This window comes from Mya arenaria, chromosome 15 (genome assembly GCF_026914265.1).
Source record: "Mya arenaria isolate MELC-2E11 chromosome 15, ASM2691426v1".
NCBI classification, from domain to species: domain Eukaryota; kingdom Metazoa; phylum Mollusca; class Bivalvia; order Myida; family Myidae; genus Mya; species Mya arenaria.
In genome coordinates this window covers 10,639,769-10,662,199 of record NC_069136.1, presented here as the reverse complement: position 1 = coordinate 10,662,199, position 22,431 = coordinate 10,639,769, and the positions used below count along the sequence as shown (strand labels likewise).

Genomic DNA, 22,431 nt, shown 5'->3' with positions numbered 1-22,431 from the left:
TTATTCAATGACTTGGTTGCTAGAATATATTTATACGTTTACATTTATTATTACATTATTTATAATAAAAATATTCCAATAATCGATAGTCGAAATACGTATGTTGTAATCGATTGAGTATGAGTTTAAATCGATTAATCAGACCGTCATAAGAATATATTGCCGCGTGCATCTGGTAGTGATCGGACAAACGACCCTCGATTCGCAGGCGAATACGCTAGTGAATCGTCTACATGTAGTTTTTATGAAAACTATTATTGAAAGGAAAACAGTTTTGTCTACTTGTCTGAGAGCTTAAAGTACGACATATGTACTCGTATGTAGTGCATGAAATAAAATCAGCTTAAACAGTTTAGAAGGAAATTGGTAAAAATTGAATAACGATATACTTAAATGTGCGAAAGCTCTTAGTGCGTAATCAATACATTTTTAAAGTTTCTGCCGCAGAGCAAAACTGGTAATCAGTCATATATCCAAGTGGACACTTTTATTGCAAGGGTGTTTTAATAGCATATTTACTACATGCCTGTTTGTAATATAAGTTCGACGTAACTGTTTATAGTTTGAACCAGGGCTGATCCAAAAGTATATCGGTTAATTACATGTCTTTAAAAACTATTTATATCAATCTATTTTTAGGAACGATTCGTAGTTTAAACCAGGATATTTGATGCATGCGTGTCTGTAATACATCGATCCGACCTGTCAATCAAACTAATCATTATTGACCAATGAGAAAGCTGCAAATTATTCACCGAGTCCCGTCCGCCATCTTTACCCACAAACACAGCAGCGATAACTGTTTACAACCGGACATTTTATTGAAGTTTTAAGACTGATTTGTGAATTCTCGACTTTCCAATAGACCATAATCCTTTGCGGCATGGTGACTTCCGGTTTATTTCCGGATTATGACGAAGTACAATAACAGCGATAAATACGGACAAATTATCATTCCAGGTTTGTTATAATTTATTTATTTTTATTAGATTTGTTATTTTAATGAGTTTATATTACATTATTGTGATATTATTTGAATGTCATGAGCTATAAATCGCTTGACTGTTTACTTGGACAGTTAGTTCTGGTGGGTGGGGTAGATGGTTCAGAAAAGACTGCAGTTACTATTCTTATTGGAGTATTATAAACAACAAATTCTCATCTATTCTAAAACATTTGTTCTCAAAATTAACACAAATAATACATTAGTCTGTTTTACTATCTGACAGTCATAATCTAATGAGGAATCTGTATGTACATTACCAGGTATAACTAATAGTCTTATGAATGAACATAAATAAATCATCATCAATATAAATTATGATATTTATACTGCTGTGTGTATTTTATTACTATGTAATAAACATTTTACTTCTGAATTATTTGTTATTTTCAAATATTATGATGGCCACCGGACTAGTCGCATACCCCCAGGCCTATAATTAAATCGGGTTCCAGATTGTCTTAAAACCCATTCATAAATAAGTCTGAGAATAACTTACTTTTTTTATAAAAATATGCTTTTTATGTTCCATTCCTTTCTTTACAGATATGCTTCAAATATGCTGATGTTACCTTCTGAGATCATTACTTTCAATGAAGAACATCACTACAATTGGTTGGGCTGCTAGATTGGTAGCAACGTGATGGACAGCTAGTACCTGACATGCTATTGTTGGTTTGGCATCTATTGCTTACTGGGCCGCTATATTGGATGGACCATACGTATTGGTTGAACAATTATAAATGGTTGGACTGGAAGTGTTGGTTGGACCACCAGTGTTGTTTGGACTGCTTGTTGGACAGAATGTGTGATAGACAACTAGTGTTATTTGAATCACTGTTGGGTCATATTGGTTTGATTCCCATTGCTAGTACTTGTTGGATCTCTATTGTTGGTTGAACTGTTGTTTTTTGACTGTTATTATTGATATTCATACATGTATAATATTTAACTGCTTAGTATTCAACACTTATTCTTGTTATCATAAGAAATATTATTATTCAAAAATCATATAAATATATAAAATTAAATATTTTTTTATGTCCTTGTACTTTAGTTATGTTTTACATTTACAATGTGCATCATAATGTTTTATTATATGAACAACTCTTTTTATAGATATTTAAATAAACATTGATTCTGTACAACCATTTTTTGTTTCTTTTGCTAAAATTTGTATGATAGTGTCAGACATTTTCTACAGAAATTATAAATTTGTCATAAAAAAAGCACAGCAAAAAAATCAGAGCTCATGGTAACTTCTTTAAATGCTGATTCTCATCAAAATGAATAAGTTTAATTGCATCATTGAATGTATGATTCTTCATTAAATTTGATGAGATCTCCTGCCAATTGACCTTTAGGGACATGCACCTTTAAAACTGCAATCTTACAGATTAACTGATTTTGATATCATTGCCTTCAATTCAGTCAGTCATATAAGATGATTCACAAAATAACAGATCTCAGTTGTTTGAAACACTGTCAAAAGACTCCATTTTCTTAAAGCGTTAGTAACGCTTCTAACCATAAATATATCCATTTTCAAACAAAGATACGTACAAATGTTATCTGATCTTCTATCAGCAATCCTTTATCACTGGTTTTCTGACATTTTTTTGTCAAAACAGTCAAGATAATTCTGTAAAATGTTTTCTGATCTTCCATCAGCAATCTTATATCACTCGTTTTCAGACATTTTTTTTTGTCAAAATGGTCAGCCTGAGAATGCAGCTTTAAACTTGAGCACTGTATTTACAATGATGAATAATTTTAGGTATGAAAATTAAAATACATAAGAGCAGATGTATTGAATCATTCAAGTCTTGAAATATTATGTATGATCTTGCTGGACATGAGCCTATTGTTTCTGGAAATTTGCATGTGTACCAAGTTTCATTTAAATCTCAAGGCTGTTTGAATTTGGGCCAAGAAAATATCCGGCCTACAGTACTGCGCTAACGACACCTAGGATTATTGACTATAACAATACTAAAGTAACATGATAGGAAAAAGCTCGAACCAAGGGCTGCTGGAAAAAGCACGGTGCTCCTACAAATTAAGTTAACCGGGTGGCTAGTTATTGCCCACAAACGTTAACTCGATTTTATGTCTTTTTAATATTAACCATGGGAGTTTACACAGTCATTGGAATAAAAAGATCATAGACAATCATATTAATAACAACGGTATTTTTTACAATTTAATAATAACATTAAACATGATATAATTCAGTAACAATAAATTGTCCTTGGTATGCAATAATCCCTTTAAAGGTTCATTTGCCAAGGGTAAAAAAACACATCTTGCTTCTTTTTGAAAAATCTCTTGTTCGACTGCTATCGGCTATAAAATGTTGTTTCACATCCTGTGTCATAATTTTAAGTTCTAAATGTCTACTTTTTGTACCAAACATTTAAATTTATGTCACTTGTGTGCATTTCTTTAATCCTTGCAGTCAAGGAAAGTTTTCATTCATATTGACACACTTCATTTATTTTATCTCTGTTCTTGAACCGATTCTGTCTCTTGTGTTTTGCACAAAAATATCTTGTAAAACCACTGATATAGCAGGTGCTATCAGATCAATGGTATCAACTGCCTACTCCTGTTGAGCATCAACTTGGCGGAATGAAACATCCAGAATGGACATCTCTGAAATAAAATAAATAGTTTTATCATCATCCAACTTAGCCAGAAAAAAATAAAAAAGACTTAACTGTTAAAGCTGCACTCTCACAGATATAGAGTTTTGACAACTTTTTTTATTTGTTGTCTTGGAAAGAGGCAATTTCTGCGTAAATATCTGCAAACCAGTGATATAAGCCTGCTGACAAAAAAAAAATCAGATCACCGATTTTCATATCTCCATTTAAAAAATATTATTTTATGGCTAATTTTAAAAGCGTTACTATAAAGGTTTAAGAAAAATGCATTAAAAATTATTTTATTTACTTAAAAATAAAAATCTGCGATTCAATGTTTTGTCAGCAGTCTTATATCACTGGTTTTCTTGCACGTTTGCATAAATTGGCAGTCGAAGACAAAAAAAAAAGAACAGTTGTCAAAATGTTTAATCTGTGAGATTGCAACTTTAAAATCAGTCAGGTATTTAAATAGTTACAATTTAGTAGTACAATATTAATAAACTGTTATTTTAAGACCTGCATATTTGTTTACATACAGCACAGCAGTCAGTATTTAAATGCCCTTCTTAATCACATTTAAGCTTCATTTACTTGACTGTTTTGAAGTTGCAGATTTTAACAATTTCACACTAATTGCAACATATCATTCATTTAATTTAATAACAACTCAACAAACCACAATTGAATGCATACTTCATAACAACCAATATGTATTGAAGTCTTTGAGAACTACTATGGAAGTCTTTACCATTATATTTGTTATTTTACCCCGCCCACTTAAATGTGTACTGAAGTTGTGTATAAACGTCGAAAACTTCATTGACATTTACAAAAAAACGGTAGATATTTATAGAAGAATGTATAACCTGATGTTCCTAACATGTTTTACTCACCTATCGATCTATTTTGCCAATTATGCTCTTCCTTTCACTCGTATCGATAACTAGGAAATTGAATGCGGAAATAAACCGGAAGTCACCTTTGTCGCAAAGCATTATGGGCTTCTGGAATAAGGCGAATTGTGATAATAATTTTAACAACGGCTGATCCAAATAAAAGGCTACTTATGCGTGTTTGTGATTATTATTGGAACCAGGATGGATCCAAAAGTATATGGGCTACTTATGCGTGCTTGTGATTATTATTGGAACCAGGATTGATCCAAAAGTGTATGGGCTACTTATGCGTGTTTGTGATTATTATTGGAACCAGGATTGATCCAAAAGTGTATGGGCTACTTATGCGTGTTTGTGATTATTATTGGAACCAGGGCTGATCCAAAAGTGTATGGGCTACTTATGCGTGTTTGTGATTATTATTGGAACCAGGGCTGATCCAAAAGTGTATGGGCTACTTATGCGTGTTTGTGATTATTATTGGAACCAGGATTGATCCAAAAGTGTATGGGCTACTTATGCGTGCTTGTGATTATAATTTGAACAAGGGCTGATACATATGTGTATGGGTTGCATGCATATGTGTGATATAGCTTCATCATTTTTATCACCTACTGCATATTTGAACTATACTGGTTGAGTTTCCGACAGTTTTTATACGTTTTTATTGAATTATTTATACGTGTTTAAGTACCTACTAAAATTGTTCACATTTGAGATAACTACAGCTTAAGCTGCTATTGTCGATATATTTTTCACATGTGTGACGTCACATATAGTGTATCTAATAGGGGCGCAAAGAGGGTACTTACACTGTTCTGATTAGCTTGTGATGAGAAGCAGTTTCCGACAAATCGAATGCGGGGCAGATTTAAGGTGCCTATTGTGTGTTTTTATTATCTGTTTATTTAATATACTAAATATAAGACTGTAATAAGATAAATATTTTTTTTTTAATTTTTCAGCATTTACGAAAAATTAAAACCCTAAAATTTACGACAGTCCATTCATACTCGAAATCAGCCAGACACTGAATATCAATGATATTTTGATTCATTTCTGATAGAAACTGCTGTTTGTATATATTTAAATGAATGTGGGTGCGAAATAAGCATGACCTCAGTGTTCACAAATATGTACACAATGATCATCGTTTGTATAAGTCAATTTATGAAAAACTTGTAGCTATTCATAGATGTGCAAATTAGGTTCACATGCATGCGCAATACGCTGCGCGTGCCGATCCCCCACGTGCAAGTTTGTTTACAAAATGAAAAATAAACATTAAACGTTCAATAATAATAAAAGTTAAAATACATGTCTCGGAAATAATTTCAACTTTTGATTGCCTAGTTACGATATAGTTGAATTGTAGTACATTTTTTATGAAGATCTAAAGAAAGTAGGCGAAAAAGCGATTTGTCGGGATCTGCTTTCCGTCGGAAACTGCGTCTCAACCAGTATACTCATGTGTTTGCAATTTTAGCTAGTCCTGACCCAAAATGTGCTCAGTATACATGCATGTCTTTGATATTAGTTGCACCTATCACAAATATGTTTCTATAATATTAAAGAAATGGTGATTTAAACGTGTAAGAAACACTTTGTAGAACGTGGCGCCGTCTTATTGACGAGCGCACCGTACGATCGTTGGTTCGGCTGATATAATAACCCAACAGACGCACGCAAACATACAAGGCGTTTAAAGCAGATAACAGACAACACTGGAAGCCTACATCAATCAGTTTCTTCAAGTCGCAATAGCAGTAAATATTGTTCCTGGTACGCCAGTGAAGTGGCCATTATAATACCACAAATATACCAGTGATTGTTGAAAAGAGTAATAACTTGTTGTATGTCTGTATTCATAGAACATATGGTTGGAACTACAATTCATTAACATCAATTAGAAATGATTGATTTTTTGCTGAAAAATATTTCACTAATGATGGCTTACGATGAGAGGTTGGAACCTTGAATTTGATATAACTTATAACAGCTGTAATATTCGTCGAATAAACACAACGACTAGAACATATTTCTTGTAAAGATATATCTATAGCAGCTCACTAGTAATATTTAGTTATATTAAATCGCTTTAAACAAACCAGTTGGAGCCACTTAAGTATTTCGTGCGCTGTACTCCACTATTTTCATGTTGTGCATGAATTTGAGTGAATAAATGTGTTGACTTGACTTGACTTGTTAGCCCTAGAGACTGAGTTGATTAATGTTTTGGGCAGTGGCGGCATCCTGCATTTCGAGATAATGTGATGTTTTACAAATTAAACGAAATTATTCCAGGGATTGCAGTCGAATAATTGTGTTTAATAAAACAAACATGAACTATAAAGTATATCGATACTCCACCATGTGATGGAACTGTATAGAAACTTTGAGTTACGTTACATCGCGATGAGATATATGATGGGAGTGTACTATTGTATTTCTAGGAAGCATCTATTAACAGTACGGCTTGGTTGTCTGAAACAAACGCTCGGGGGAATACAATTGACAAACGATAGCATTGCTCGTTATTTATTTAAAAACTCGGTGTGTGTATAACACGTGATTAATAACGCCATAAATGCTACGTCCGAGGGCACTTTTTTGCTTCAAAAGATAACTTTACTATGTATTCACCATTGTTCTACAACATTCCGTCAAGGTGAAATGTTGACAAAGGACAACACCATTAAACTGCTAACAAATCTAAAATATTTCACACATGAAGCAGAAAAGAGCAGTCTCAGTTCAGTAAAAATTGACGTTGGGTGGACGTTTCATGTTAATTCATCCGTGCTGATAAACTCTTTCTGGCACTTTCATGTTAGATGAGATGAGTCACGCGCTGCCACACGTACGCCATACATTTGATTTATTTTATCATTTAGCATAATTAGGATATTTCAATAGATTATTTCCATAAACATTAACTTTGCCATAAATATAGCTTTAAACCAACACAAAATAACCCTTAAAGTACACTAAATTGAAGGAACCTTTTGGTTATGCAGTGATTAAAAATTACTACGCGTCCTGATCAATGATGATGTGATCAAAGTCCAATGTCGTCACAACGTCGGATGTTTGCTGGGAACCTGCAGCCAAGTTATAAACTTAAGCTTAGTTGTCCAAAGGTTATCTTTTAGCCAAAGTGCAAAATTAGATAATTCTTTTTGATAATAGCTTTTATTTGGTAATTTTGACGAAACCAAAGAATTAGCTAGTTTTATGCAATTGGCTTCTATCCTTAAATGGTGACCTTGAACTTGAACTAATGCACATGGGACATTTTTTCTGCATTTTGTCTTGATTCGTTGCAGAGCATTTGACCAAAGTTTGGTGCGGACACACAATCCTATTAATTGAACGATGACCTTGGACTTCAGTCGGCGAGGCTGAAAAATGAGATATGCGTGTTGCCCGAGGGGAACAGTTACCCAGTAAGAAACAAAAATCCGGTTAACATCATAGAAAATATGAGTCACCACAAACGGGATTATCATTACACGTTACATAACAAAATGTCCAAAGGTGCATTATGACCCTGCTGTCAAGATATTGTCCTGGGTCTTGAACGCTAGCCATTGTCTTTATGTGGTTAACTCTTGTGGTTATTTGTTGTTGTTGTTGTTGTTTTAAATTGGTTTATACTTGATCAAGAAATTGCTCGAACATGAACTGCGACGGATGGAAACGAGAAATCCTAGTCAATAAAGCATACATGCTGGTGTATGCATTAAAAACCGACAAGAATTGCGTCAAACAGATATCAATATGTTTAATGTTAAAGCATTACATGTTTATGACCCCATGGGACGTGTGACATATTCGTATGTGTGAAAAATTACGGTTCAACAAAGCGCTTAATATATATAACAGCATAACAATTGTTCAAAGACGTTTTATTTTTTTAATTTTATTTTGACTATTTCTTAAATATGCAGTATAAGTGCAATGTACATTTATACACAAAAAAACTGGTAATAACTAACAAACATATACTATATATACAATAAAAGTAACATTGGGCGTGATTCTTATGCACCAGTCAATTGTAGCAACGCACCCCCCCCCAACACACGCACGCACGCACACACACACACACACACCCCATGACTTTGACTTTCGGTCCAGCCGATCCCAGGTAAAATCTCCGCCTTGCGGGAACTAGCTGCTGGTAAAATCCCCTCCAAATGCCCTCGCACCCCGGGACATAAAAGGTAAGGCCCATTTCCCGCTTTTTTCGGCGCGAAAACAAAACCACCGCATTCAATCGGCACTGCGTGGCCACCTGTCAGGTAAAAAACACGGCCCATTTCTCCCACTATCTCCGATATACATCCGGACCTGGGGACCGTGGTTACAATTGACTGTTGCATTAATGTATAATAGTAAGGTGCAACAATATTATGTAAACAAATGAAATAGTAATACATGTACAACTTTATAACATGATGATACACCATAGGATTTAGTAATAAAATTATATACTAGTATATAATAATACTTATATACAAGAATTTTGAAAGTGGTATAGCCAACTGTTTCTCACAGATGTCCTGGTGTCTACTGTCTGCTGCCGCCTTGTATCGTTACGAAGTATTAATTAAGTGACCAAATATTTCGCACCAGGTATCCATTTCCTTCACCAGTATTTGCGAAACGATCTCACTATGAACCCCAATGGTCTACTGCTTTTTAAAAAAAATGCATTCAGAACGCGATAGTGTGGGTGTAAGGGGTGGTGTTCTAATAAAACAATACCATTGCGACTGTTCTAAGTTCAATATTATAGCGCTTTACTATTGTTCGACCATTCCGACAACCGTGGTTGGCTCAAATCAAAGTAAACATTTTCTCGGTATATCTATTTCCATTTTGTACATTTTTCGTACCAAACTATCCTGGGAATAATGATCAGCGTCGGCAATTGTAAACATGAAAAAGAACACATGTTGTTCGAAGAAAGGTCTTAACTTAATTACTGGAAAACCTAACAAATACAACAGAAGAATTGATGAGACGTTCTTTCTATCTACAGAATATAATATAAGCTCTTTTTGACGCTATTTGGGTGACAAACGCCGCAATCGTCGGTACTACTGAATTAAATGTAATAATGATTACAAAAGCCGTAATATAAATCATCATATGTAGGCCGGATACATTGGTATAATGCCTCGTGGCAGACAAATTGTAAACAAACAATTGGCTATAATACTCTATACACGTAACGAAACTTGTAGGAATCAGGAATGGATTTCAACGACCCTAAGATGTGTAGTTCCTTTCGAAACTAGCGAACATGAACAGAACAGAACAGAAAATAAGCATAAGCAAAATATGTGAACGCATGGTATGTACAATAAACAAAACAGTAGAACAGGCAAATATGTAAGTTATACGCCCCTGGGAGAACAACAGTGAATGTTGTATACGTATTTTACTTGTACTACACTGGTACAGAGTTGATATTAATGTTATTTACAGTAAGAAACGACAAATTAATATATACAGCTAAATATTTACAAAATACATTTACAGTGGAAACGCATAATAAAAAAAATAATGTAAGTTTTATGATCCCAATGATACATCGTCTGTATAACATTTGGATTTCATAGACATTGTCGATGAATATTCACGGAGGGACGTCTTCGGCACATCCTCTATCTCGAACGTTGTGTTTGCACTTACCTTCGAAAAGTGGATGTGCCAGAGTCAAACGCCCCTGTGATATTCAATCATCATACAATGCATATCACCAAGGTAATGCTATAGATAAACAGACAATGCTACATTATATAATGTATTTACATATATTATAAACAGTGAAAATATATTAGGGAAGAAATGTAAGTTGTATGGCCCCAAACATATATACTGTGGTTACAACATTTGGATTTTATGGACCTTGTATATGAATATTCACGGAAGTTCGAAAAGTGGATGTGCCAGTGTCGACCGACTGTGATATATAACCATCCTACAATGCAAATTAACAAGGTTATACTATGAATGAAAAATGAAATGCAACATAACATATTGCATATATTATAAACAGCGAAAACAAATAAGGAAAAATGTAAGTTTTATGGCCCCAAACCTCGAACGTTTGATATACTTGTATATAGCCATCCTACAATGCATATTAACAAATATGTGCTATTAATAAAAGAAGTAGACGAGAAGGCCTACAATAACGCTCGGAAATTGCTTATTTTTCAGCGGTCCGGGTCAAAAGCGTCCTTATTTTCCAGACATATCCCACAATCCCGTGACTAGTTCCGGAAGGGGAATAAGAGCCGCATCGTCCCGCAAGAACAAAACCTGAAGAGAAGAAAAAACCCATACATTCTCAAATGACTATTTTACTATTCGAATTGTCAATGAGGTAATGATACAATGTGAACTTCGGGAATGAGTTCAGTAAACCAATCGGAACACCTCGGGAATATTATATCGAAATCTCGGATCTATGTCGGTGCTTTTCAAAAGTAGTTCGTAAAATGAATAATAATAAGAGTTAAGTCATTAGGTGTAACTGCTAAATTACTTCGCGATCTACTTGCAGCGTAGTTAAGTTTAAATAATTCTGACATTGTGAACCGTCCAAATTCAGCCGACGTTGATTTCGAAAGAAAATGGCCAATGTGTTCCGATTTCCCAGTAAACATGTATAAGTGGATGGTAACGACGCAATTATGCATGTCTAAAACCTCCAAAAATGGGGAGGATGGTTTTATTTACATATTTCAAATGAATAATTGTAAAATACAAACAATGTCACCAACTCAATATCTGCTTCTATTCACATATTCAGTAAATGGGTTATTACGTTAGGATGACGACATGTTCTTAAATGATGTATTATGAAAGTTGTGCTTTACTTAGCTTTCCTTTTTTTGCTCTGTTGCATTGTTGCTTAAAATTGCACGAAAACAGAAATACTTATCATACATAGTAAAATTCTATTTAAATTTAGTGGCAATCATCATTAACGAATACTTACATGCGACAAGAAGAACAATGACAATTAAAATGGCCGCAACGGGGAAAACAATGTAACTCCAATCGGTGGTTTCCGTTGAAGTTCGGGTCTGCTGTAAAGGATTTGTGATTGGGCGTTGAGACGATCCATGACTTTCGGTGTTTTTCGTGGTTGATCGTACAGTTACGTCATTTTCCGGAAAATTGTCTTTGTGTTTGTACACGTCTGTTGTTGAGCTGGTTTCGCTGCAGAAAAAAACAAGACCAAAACTGAAGCCAACTTAAAACGATTCTAGTCCACCTTCGTCATGCCGAATGTATATTATAAAAAAAAATGTATCCCAAAAATATTGTCAATGCCAAAACATATATATTTTATGTCGACAACTTGTTTTACATTGTCGAATTATAAATTGTATTTCATGCTTTATAAAAGTCGCCATGGCGATCAGCACAGGTAATGCGCCTAAGACTATGCATCCTGAAAGCGTCATTTAAAATCTTGCTCGTGAAGGAAGACATTCTTTTCGTAGAACTAATTTCATATTGAGCTTTCTTTTTAAAAAATGGGAGAAATAATTAAAACTGCTTGCAGCAAAGCTGTGTGTATTGAGCCTCACATATAATAATAAAACACATATGTATTATTATCCAGAAGTAAAAGTAAAACTGTCTGCAACAAAAGTTTGCTTCATTACAAAATAATTATTCAAGACGTTACGTTTATATAGAAACGTTTAAGCTTATCTATAGATGCATAGGTCAATCGCCAGAAAAACGCGAACAGAAAAATAGCATCGGTACAAATTGGACCACGTGGTCTAGTTTGACTCCGAGGTTCAAAAAAGGGCTTTATAACAAAAACCTTAAAACTAAGTACTAGTAACTTACGGCAAGCAGCACTGTCCGTCACAACACTGGGCTTCAGGGCCGCAGCAAAGGGCTCCACAGCATTGGTGGCCTTCCGGGCAGGACAATCCCTCACCACAACAGTGGTAACCAGGTCTGAAAGGATAATTAACGAAAGGTAAGGGCGTGCATTGTCTCATATCGCGCTAAAGCTTTCATCAAGAAGATCGCCAGATGAATTCTGGGTTTAAGTTGTTAGTGCTTGCACAAATGTCTCCGACAACGGGACTACCATAAGATTTTATAATTTAGAAATTCAAGATTATTGATAATTCAGGAAGATAACATTTTGGCATAAATTGATTTTATAATGTTATTTACGCGATGGCAAAGTCATCATTTTATGCGTGTTTCACAGTAGCACAAGGCTTCATGTATGAGCTCTCAGGCCTGTTTCAATAAGATATCTTTATCGTTAATCATACGAAATTTGAGCTTAAACACAGTTTACGCCCCAGCATGGGGTAATGCCCGGAAATGTACAATCTTAAGCGTTATAACGATCTCTTTTAAAACGGGGCCCAGGTATCAATATCACTAAAAAATACTCAAGTCAAATCTCAACAAAGTTTAGCTCATAAAAGTGAACATTTTGTATGTATAAAATCTTTTTGAAAACGTTTTTATCAAAGAATGTGTTGATAAGACTTTTTTTCAATGGTTCAAAGACAGCTTATTGTAGACAAAGAAACGTATTTTGGTAATTATTAAGAACAATTAGTTATACTCAATTACATTTTTGCTGTAGAATTATTTTCATTTGGAATCTTGTCAATGACCAAAGTTTTTAATCAACATTTACTATGAGAGGATGCTTTTGCTTTTGCGATTGCGATAGAGGTTTGACTTAAGTATTGTCATGTTATTTAGGCATGTTGTTAGTCATTATTTAAAAATTATACTTGAAGTGTTATGTTTGCCGAAAAGCATAAGTAATGCTGATATTAATACTGGATATAAGAAAAACAACTTCAAATGAATTTCTACCGGTCGTACTTTGTTGCTGTTGTTGTTATTTTCGTCATGGAAATAAGTAAAATAACTTGAACAAATTAAGAAATAAAACATAAAATATTTGAGTAAGTCTCTTTAAAATATGTTTGGATTACTAATATGGCCCTTAATAAACGGGTCTAAAGGAAGCCGCCTTCCATGATGATCGAAAACGAGATCAAGGTTATGACAAAGGTTGTCTTCGGTAAGATTTAAACTAGTTCAAAAGAAACATACCTGTAGCATCCAGTTCCGTTAGGACAACACAACATGTTCTCAGCGCAACAGTATTTTCCGCAGCACTGCGCATGCTCTGGGCAACATCCGCCACTTTCGTCACAACACGTGTAACCATGGGGACAACAGTGCTTCATGTTCGGGCAACAGTGGGTGTTCTCTGGACAGCAAATCTCGTCTCCACAGCAACTGAAGCATAACATAATATCATATATTAATATATTTACTCACTACATGAGAAACCATGGAGACATGGATGTTTCATGGTCGTGAAACAGTGAGTTTCCTCCGGAAACATATTTCCATGTTATACTCTCTTAATTAAGCACAACACGTCAAATGACAACATCCATGTAGAAGTAGTATGTCGCTTTAAAACAGTGTTTATGATATATATTACAGTTTAACTTATTTGAGTAGGTACCGGAACAAATTCGGTGTACTTTGGCAAAAAATCTGCAAATTTGATATTGTTTGTACAGTAACGTATCTCGAGTCTCTATGACATACCTTTCTGCGGAGCCGCAGCACCGAGGGCTGCCATGGCAACACTCATATCCGGTCTGACAGCAGTGCTCTCCGCAACATAGCTGCACGTGGTCACAACACTCGCGTTCCCCCGGGCAACATGAAGTTCCGTTAACGCACTGTCCGTCACCGCACGCCGTCACGTCTGGAATTATTACAAGAACTTGTATTTCTCCTTAAAATACAACTATAATTATTACAAGGACGGGTCGAGGAGCCAAGCTGGTCGTATTTTAACTTGTTTTAAGTTTCAAAGCGAACAGACATTCAATCATGTAAATCGAAGACTTACAGTCTTGTTAAGGTTATAGAAATCGTAACGACGCAATTACCAGATATGCTATTTCGGGAACTTTTATTAATTCGTTCAATTAATTAATTAATTTTACATTATTTTACCCTACAAATAGGAAAGCTTTTGTTCCATTAAAACCTTCCTATCCTCAGAATATATAATACTTAGCATTTTGATTTTTGAAAACTGTTGTTTCCCGTGTTCCGGGACCCAGATGATACTTAACATAGAACACATTTAAATCAGCGTTTAATAATATCATACACCTCTGAGGTAAAAGTAATGGAAATTAACATTTTTAATGATTTTAAAAGAATAAATGATATCGTCAGCTTGACGCATGATGAACATAATTTTACCTCGCCTGTACTTCTAGAACATGGATTACTTTAAGTATTTTATGTATTTTGGATAACGCTTGACGATTAAAATTTAAACTGATTTCGAAAAATTATATGATATTCTTTTTTGGCTTAGATCAGAGTATGCCTTAAGTTACATACATTTGTTTTTTTTTGGTCCTAAACTGAACATTAATGCCCATTTTTACGCTACTTTTTTTATTAAACATACCGTACGATTGATCTTAATTTTCAAAATTTCAGACGAATAAAGCTCTAAAAAAAACTGAGCTCTAAAAAAACTATAACGGGATATGTTTAATGTTTATCTGATTCAAATATCGCAAATGAACGTTAGTGTTACGACGTTTTGCGCCACGGCGACGATATATTCGAAATAAATGAAGAAAATATTTCAGCACCTTTTTCTTATTTTACTGATATTGTTCAGATTAGAAAATGCCAAAAATAAAAAAATGTGTATGGGAAAGTAATTTGTAAATCAGTGTTGTTCCCGTAGTCCAACCTTAATGAAATATACAAGAACACCACAACGCTTTTTGACATGGTCCTTTTCGAAATGACAAAACAAAAATGGCAGCCGTCAAGTCTGTGGTGTACATAGCGCGATGTGATTTTTTTTGAAAAGTTATTAAAACATATTTGTATACATAACGATTTTTGTATGTACTTTAAGGAGGTAAAAATGAAGGAAAAACTTACTGTGGTCTGCCGTAACTGTGACGACAAGCCCCGAAAGAAATGTGACAATCACTGATAAGCCCAGTCCGCTACTCCGCATCTTGCAATATCAAGTCACGCGAAAATTCGCCATGTTCGGGTGTTTATTTTATCTTTACCTAATCCAGTATTTCATTAAATGACCTTTGCATCCAAACATGGTTTTGCTCTTTCCTCAATGCAAATTTTAATACACTTACACTCAGGATGATAATGACTTTTTATGATACCTGCAGAATGTTTTATTTATGCAAAAATATGCAGATTTTATCTTAAGAATTTTGTCATGATTCGCCTCAAGAAATGTTTTGTTTAAATGTGTATTATTTTGTAAGGCCCGGAGGAATTCGGCTGTTTCGCATCATTTTTGACATCTGTTTGTGGAATTTAAACTATTACAGTGATTGCACCGGACACTCGTGATATTAACCTTATATTCAGTATATTAGTTGTTGCGATTTGACCTCGCATGGATACTAATCCAATGTTGTTGTTTTTCCTTTGTTGATAATACATATATAGGACACACAGCAATTATCATTATATACTTAGCAAAAAGAAAATTTGGAGCAATGATATAATGTAATACTAACACATGTTTATACACTTAATATTTTGTGTGTTTTTACAGGAAAACCTATGTTTCTAGCACGGACCTATAAACCATGGTTTATAGGTCCGTGGTTTCTAGAGACCGTAACAAAAAAGTGGTTGAATGTATTGGTTAGGAATTTAGTTTGTGTAATGCCCGTTTAAATACTAGTGTTTTCATCTTTTTCCAGCACTAGATAAAAAGACCGTGGTTAATGAAAGGGAAAGTTTTGTGTAGCTTTTAGCTTTCTTTAATGATAACGTATTCAAAAAACTTCTTAATTCATTTCTTAACTTAAGTCAATCTCCTAAATCGTTCATGGTTAAATTACAAGTAAAGTAGTCGTGTTTTATTCGTGTAAATGTATGGTTTAAAAAAATGATCGGAAATTAAGCGTTTCAGATAAAGGTAGGTTATAATATCATATGGTATGAGAGATACACAAGTTAGGAAAATTACTTAAGTTTATGAAACGACTAAATACAAATTTATGGCTATCTTGACGGACATACATACGTCCTTGTTATCTTCGACGATATTAGGTAAAATACAAATTGTCTACACTAATTTTCAGTTCAGATAAACATTTTTCTAATTAGTTTTGCTTGACGGGCCTCAAGTCGATCGGTAATGACGTGCATCAGAAATCCAGATCAGTTATTTTGGGCGGTATCGCGGAATGTTATCTCTGGATCATGTACGCGTGAGCCCCAGGGGACAAACCTGAATTCGGTGTTTTTCAATTCTTGTTTGATACACACATCTGTTAATGGGGTGCGCTTGATTTTATATCCGACCATTACCGCGTACATTGTACTTGATTTTAAAACCGACAATTTCTTTGTACATTGCACATGATTTTATTATAATCATTTCAATTCGAAAATATGATTTTGAGCGTTCATACATCAGGTAATCGTGATATTTCAGAACAAATATATATATAGTTTACACATATAGTATATAGATACTATATAAATTTTAGTCGTATTTTTTTTATAATCGCTTTACAGTCTAACCCCGTTGGCTCGAACTCCCAGTGACCGGCGAAAAATCCCGAGCCTCGGAATATTGGAGCCAAGCGGAATTGCTTACTTTCAGTATAAAGAAATCGGTCCTTTACATCCAGAGCCAACGCGGAATTCGAGCCAAGCGAGTTCGAGCCAATGGGTTTGGACTGATTATCATTCTGCAATTTGTTTATAATCGCGACGTATAGGTGTATATATATATAATAAACAAATCACAACCAATGGTACCCGTCAATACTGATCTTGGACGTAAGTTGAATTACCAAAGTGTCATATTTTCGTTATTTTCCCCCATAACTTTTACCAGTATTAGAAATGAACACAAAGTTGGGGAATCTGACTAAATCAACTGTCTGTCCTTTGTGACGTTTATGAAGATAATTGAAATTACGGCTTAAATCCTTTAATGAACGTGACGGGCCCCTGGCCCCAGTATCACGAAAATACTTAAGTCAAATCTCAAACTCAGTCTCAACTCATGTCACCTTATAAAAGCATTATATTCTTCAAAATCTTGCATGTTTGCATGTACGTATTTTCTCATAGAATGTGTTGATAAAAAGATTTTGTCAATATTTCAAAGAAAACTAATTCTAGAGCAAAAAAATTACTTCAGAATTGTACTCAAATACTTTTTTGGCTGTATAATATAATTACCTTGGAATTCGATCAAAGGCTTTTATCAGCATATTTTATGATAGAATGTGCTTATAAAACTGTAAAAACATATATAATTTTTAATAAATTTTAATGCTATGTGATAAAATGTGTTGAGACTGAGTTTAAGATTTGACTTAAGTATTTTCGCGATATTGGGGCCTGGTCTCGTGGGTCTCGCCCACCAATGCGGACAACTTTGTAACTTCAAACGCATGATCATTCACATTTTACAGTGACATGTTTTATAATATCTTTTTATGGTATTAACTATGTGGTTAATACATGCGACTCGTTCTGATGTATGAATTGATTGAATCCGCGTCTCATTTATTACTCATACATTTACTACTGTGTAGTTGCATCAATTCGTATCGTCTTCCATTTGTCAATGGGGTATTAGAAACAGTGTAATGCTTGTTTCTAATTTAACTCAGTGAGCACAATGGGTGACCTGGATGAGAAGTTCCCTAATGTCAAATGTCTTTAAGGACCATGAAGTTTCCCTCTGTACGTTGGTCTTTTACATGAAAAACAAATTTAGAATACAACCTACTTTCACAGCCATTGAAAATGCAGATGGGAAATCACTAAGTTCAAGACTTAATCATAAATAATTTTAACTTTCACGGGTGTCCGCCTACTGCCACTCATCTGATTCACAATCCTCGCGTAAGATTTTGCGTTGACAATATATTATAAGCCAATGAGGTTGTATTATATATATGTCAGTTCGATTACCTGAAGTAATATCTTAATGATTAAGAATGGCAGAGTGGGTTTTACTATTACATCATGGTGAAATATTACTCCTCCATACAAAGTGTTTGTTTTAAGTGTTTGCTTAGTACAGCATCAACACTCTCAATTCCTTGATGAACTGTATTACTCCAGATTCATATCCAATATGCCTGGCAAACGACAGGAAGGCAATCGCTACCCTTTCTTTTAACTAGATGCTGGGTCAAACGGCCCATTCCGAACACCTCGGCCATTTTCCATCGAAAACAACATCGGGTGTATGCCGGTATGTCGGTGGAAGTAGTTAGTAAAAAAATAAATAATAGCGTTAAATTAATTGTAGTCTTTTAAAGTGTATTTTGTGTTATTGTCAGTTAAGTGTATTATTGCAAAAATAATTAAGATTCCCAAGAGAAAATTCATTAAGTTGAGCTGTTAATTGAAATCACTACGCGATCTACTTGCAGCGTAGTTAAATGTAAAGAGTTCTGACATTGTAAACTGTCCATATACATCCGAACTTGTTCTCGATGCCAAATGGCCAAGGCGCTCCGAATGCAAAAGGCAATATCAGTACAAGCCCCCTGTAGGGTTCGAACATTACATTCGACCTCCCACTCCATAGGGGACGGTCGAACCACCAAGCCACGGTCATACATGTACATGTTGTTTGTGCTAAACATCCTCAGCTATTTTTATTTTAAATCGAGTTTGATCTCTCCACCTAATCAAAGTCATGAAGATTAAACAATGAAGTTGATCAGCAACATTTATTTCTTTTATTATAAAATTTAAAACAGGCAAAAACATACATTTTTTAAGAACAGTAACAATAATATAAATATAAATATAACCATGTTATTACTTATGTACATGAGGCTATTCACTTGCAAGAGTATTTGACACAAGTACACTGTTCACCTGCAAGAGTATTTGACATATGTACACAGTTCACCTGCAGGAGTATTTGACACATGTACACAGTTCACCTGCAGGAGTATTTGACACATGTACACTGTTCACCTGCAGGAGTATTTGACACATGTACACTGTTCACTTGCAAGAGTATTTGACATATGTACACAGTTCACCTGCAGGAGTATTTGACACATGTACACTGTTCACCTGCAGGAGTATTTGACAGTGTATACTGTTCACCTGCAGGAGTATTTGACACATGTATACTGTTCACTTGCAAGAGTATTTGACATATGTACACAATTCACCTGCAGGAGTATTTGACACATGTACACTGTTCACCTGCAGGAGTATTTGACACATGTACACTGTTCACTTGCAAGAGTATTTGACACATGTACACTGTTCACATGTAAGAGTATTTGACACATGTACACTGTTCACCTGCAGGAGTATTTGACACATGTACACTGTTCACCTGCAAGAGTATTTGACACATGTACACTGTTCACCTGCAAGAGTATTTGACACATGTACATGTACACTGTTCACTTGCAAGAGTATTTGACAAATGATCATGTACACTGTTCACCTGCAAGATTATTTGACACATGTAACTGTTCACCTGCAAGAGCATTTGACACATGTATACTGTTCAGTTACAAACGTGTTTGATGAATATACATGTATGAATTAATGATAGTAAGGCCACAATTTATTCTTATTCAATTTTTAACGATAATTTGATCAACAAAAAACTACCAATTGTAGAAGTTAAATAGAAAGAGTCGGGTTAAAAAAATCGGGTTGAGGGTTTTGCCTGACGTTCACATGAGGCAAATCAACATCTTTATTTCAGAGTGGCCTAATTATGAAGGATCAGCACTGAAACTATAAGCAACAGCAATACAATAAAGTAGAAGCAAAACAACAGCAAACAAATTCAAACAACAGTGCCACATAATGAACACCAACGCTTGTCTGTTTTTGTGTTTCCAGTCAAACATGGGATATAACTCAATAATTCTTAGAGCCAGGGTTATGAGCATTGCTATACATGTGCGTATTATGTATTCGTATCTGGAAACATGTGTACAGAGTTTCATTTGAATATCTTGATATGTTTTTGGGTTATGACTATGACAACAACAGCAGAAAGGCATTGACACTACCTTTGTAAAAATAATAAAAAAAAAAATCCTAATAAAAACAATAAAAATTGCACAGTATCCTTATTGCACAGATGTGTTAAATAACTACAAACATAACATAAATAAAATGAAATGGCATGAACAATACACCAGGCATTTCTACCGCTCATGGTGGTGATGTGTACCAAGTAACAGAGTGATATCTCTCAAACTGTCAGGGCAGTTCACTCTATAAACTTTCGCCCAACAGAACACCCACCTCTCCGACCGTAAAGTGACTCCAATTTTATGCCCCCCACCCCCCCACTTCAAACCTTGTTTGCTGGCATACACTAAATTTGAAAGTCTGAAAGACAACTAAAATACAAACTGATCACCTAAACTGCCCAAACAATTCATTTTTGGCTTTGAGGAAGCAGGCATTTTTGGACGATTGGTAATGAGATGTATATTGCTCTATAAAGTCATCACTCTGTCATGCAAAAAGGTCCATCGCAGAAAATAATGTTTTCTATGTTTCTTCCATGTGGACATGTGCGGTACAAATGTTGTTAACATCATATATATTGTGGAAAGTACAAAAGTTATCTGACAGAGTACAGTCATGCTTTTAATATGAGTGTTAAAAAAGTTACAACCAGTACAAACAATGAGGTCAAACTTCAAGCACAAGTAACACATATAAAGATATAGCACCAAAATTATTATCTGGTTAGCACAGTGGTGAGTGCTCTTTTCACCAAGGCAATCCAGGATCGATTCCCAACGCTTGATGCTTGATTTTCGGACAAGCAAGTTTTTCTGTTTCTCCCCACAACACAAGAACACAACCTGACACAATATCCTGCCAACAAGAGTGAAGTAGCATAAATTTAAATAACTTCATTCACAATTGTTGTAAAATAAATAACGTTTAAAATAAACCACAAAACTATACAAGGGATATGGACTACAACAGTAGCACCAGGACATGCCATTGTATTTTGTTACAGACAATAAAAGTAGCTTTGTATTAACGCATTTCTTAACTTCATATCTTGAGCTTGTTTTACACTGCAGTTAATAAAGTATCAGGTTTATATCAGGCAATGATTGAAACTATCCTTTTTCAACAACTTTTCAAGATTCAACAGTGAACAATAGATATTGTCAGAGCATTCAGCCATTGGTGATTAAATAAGGTTATATTAAGTTGCCTGGTTACCCTTTATTATTTTGATATCATTTTAAACGGAATAGCATCCTGATAATAAATATATATAAAATGTATAAATAATATCCGAAAACACATTAATAACAAGAGATGTTTGTCAATCATTATGCCCCCCCCCCTGAGCGCCATGTTGTCAGGATTATATGGACAATTGAATGAAATATGCATGGACCGAAATGACCGCTGATTTGTTGCTGTTTTAAGATTATGACCATTAAAGTGTGAGGATAAAGTGTGTTATGACCGTCATGACCTTTGACTCTATGAACTCAAAATCCAGAGTCATTAGCTGGTCACCAGAAACCTAAATGTCAAGTTTGAGGGCCATGAGTGCAGGCATTGTCAAGTTATCGAAAGACAAGTTTTTTTTGTTCAAGGTCACTGTGACCTTGACCTTTGACCCAATGACCCCTTAAATCATAAGGGGTCATCTACAAGTCAGATGCAACTCCAAGTCAAGTTTGAAGGCCATGGGTTCAGGCATTGTTGAGTTATCACTCGGACAACCTTTTACGATTCAAGATCACTGTGACCTTGACCT

At 34.7% G+C, this 22,431-nt stretch overlaps 1 protein-coding gene across 4 annotated transcripts in view; it reads right to left on the bottom strand.

Annotated features, from left to right (window-relative positions):
* Positions 1-8,157: 8,157 nt before the first annotated feature.
* Positions 8,158-22,431, bottom strand: part of LOC128219782 (ankyrin repeat, PH and SEC7 domain containing protein secG-like) — a 28,189-nt gene continuing 13,915 nt past the window's right edge. For 3 of the 4 annotated variants that reach the window (XM_052927783.1, XM_052927786.1, XM_052927785.1), the window contains 5 exons: positions 14,193-14,355; positions 13,683-13,871; positions 12,435-12,548; positions 11,566-11,789; positions 8,158-10,883 (listed from right to left, as the gene is read on the bottom strand). In XM_052927783.1, coding sequence (XP_052783743.1) covers positions 10,771-10,883; positions 11,566-11,789; positions 12,435-12,548; positions 13,683-13,871; positions 14,193-14,355 — 803 coding nt within the window. In that variant the 3' untranslated portion in view covers positions 8,158-10,770. The remainder of the gene's footprint in view (positions 10,884-11,565; positions 11,790-12,434; positions 12,549-13,682; positions 13,872-14,192; positions 14,356-22,431) is intronic. The other variant, XM_052927784.1, reaches the window with a different exon arrangement.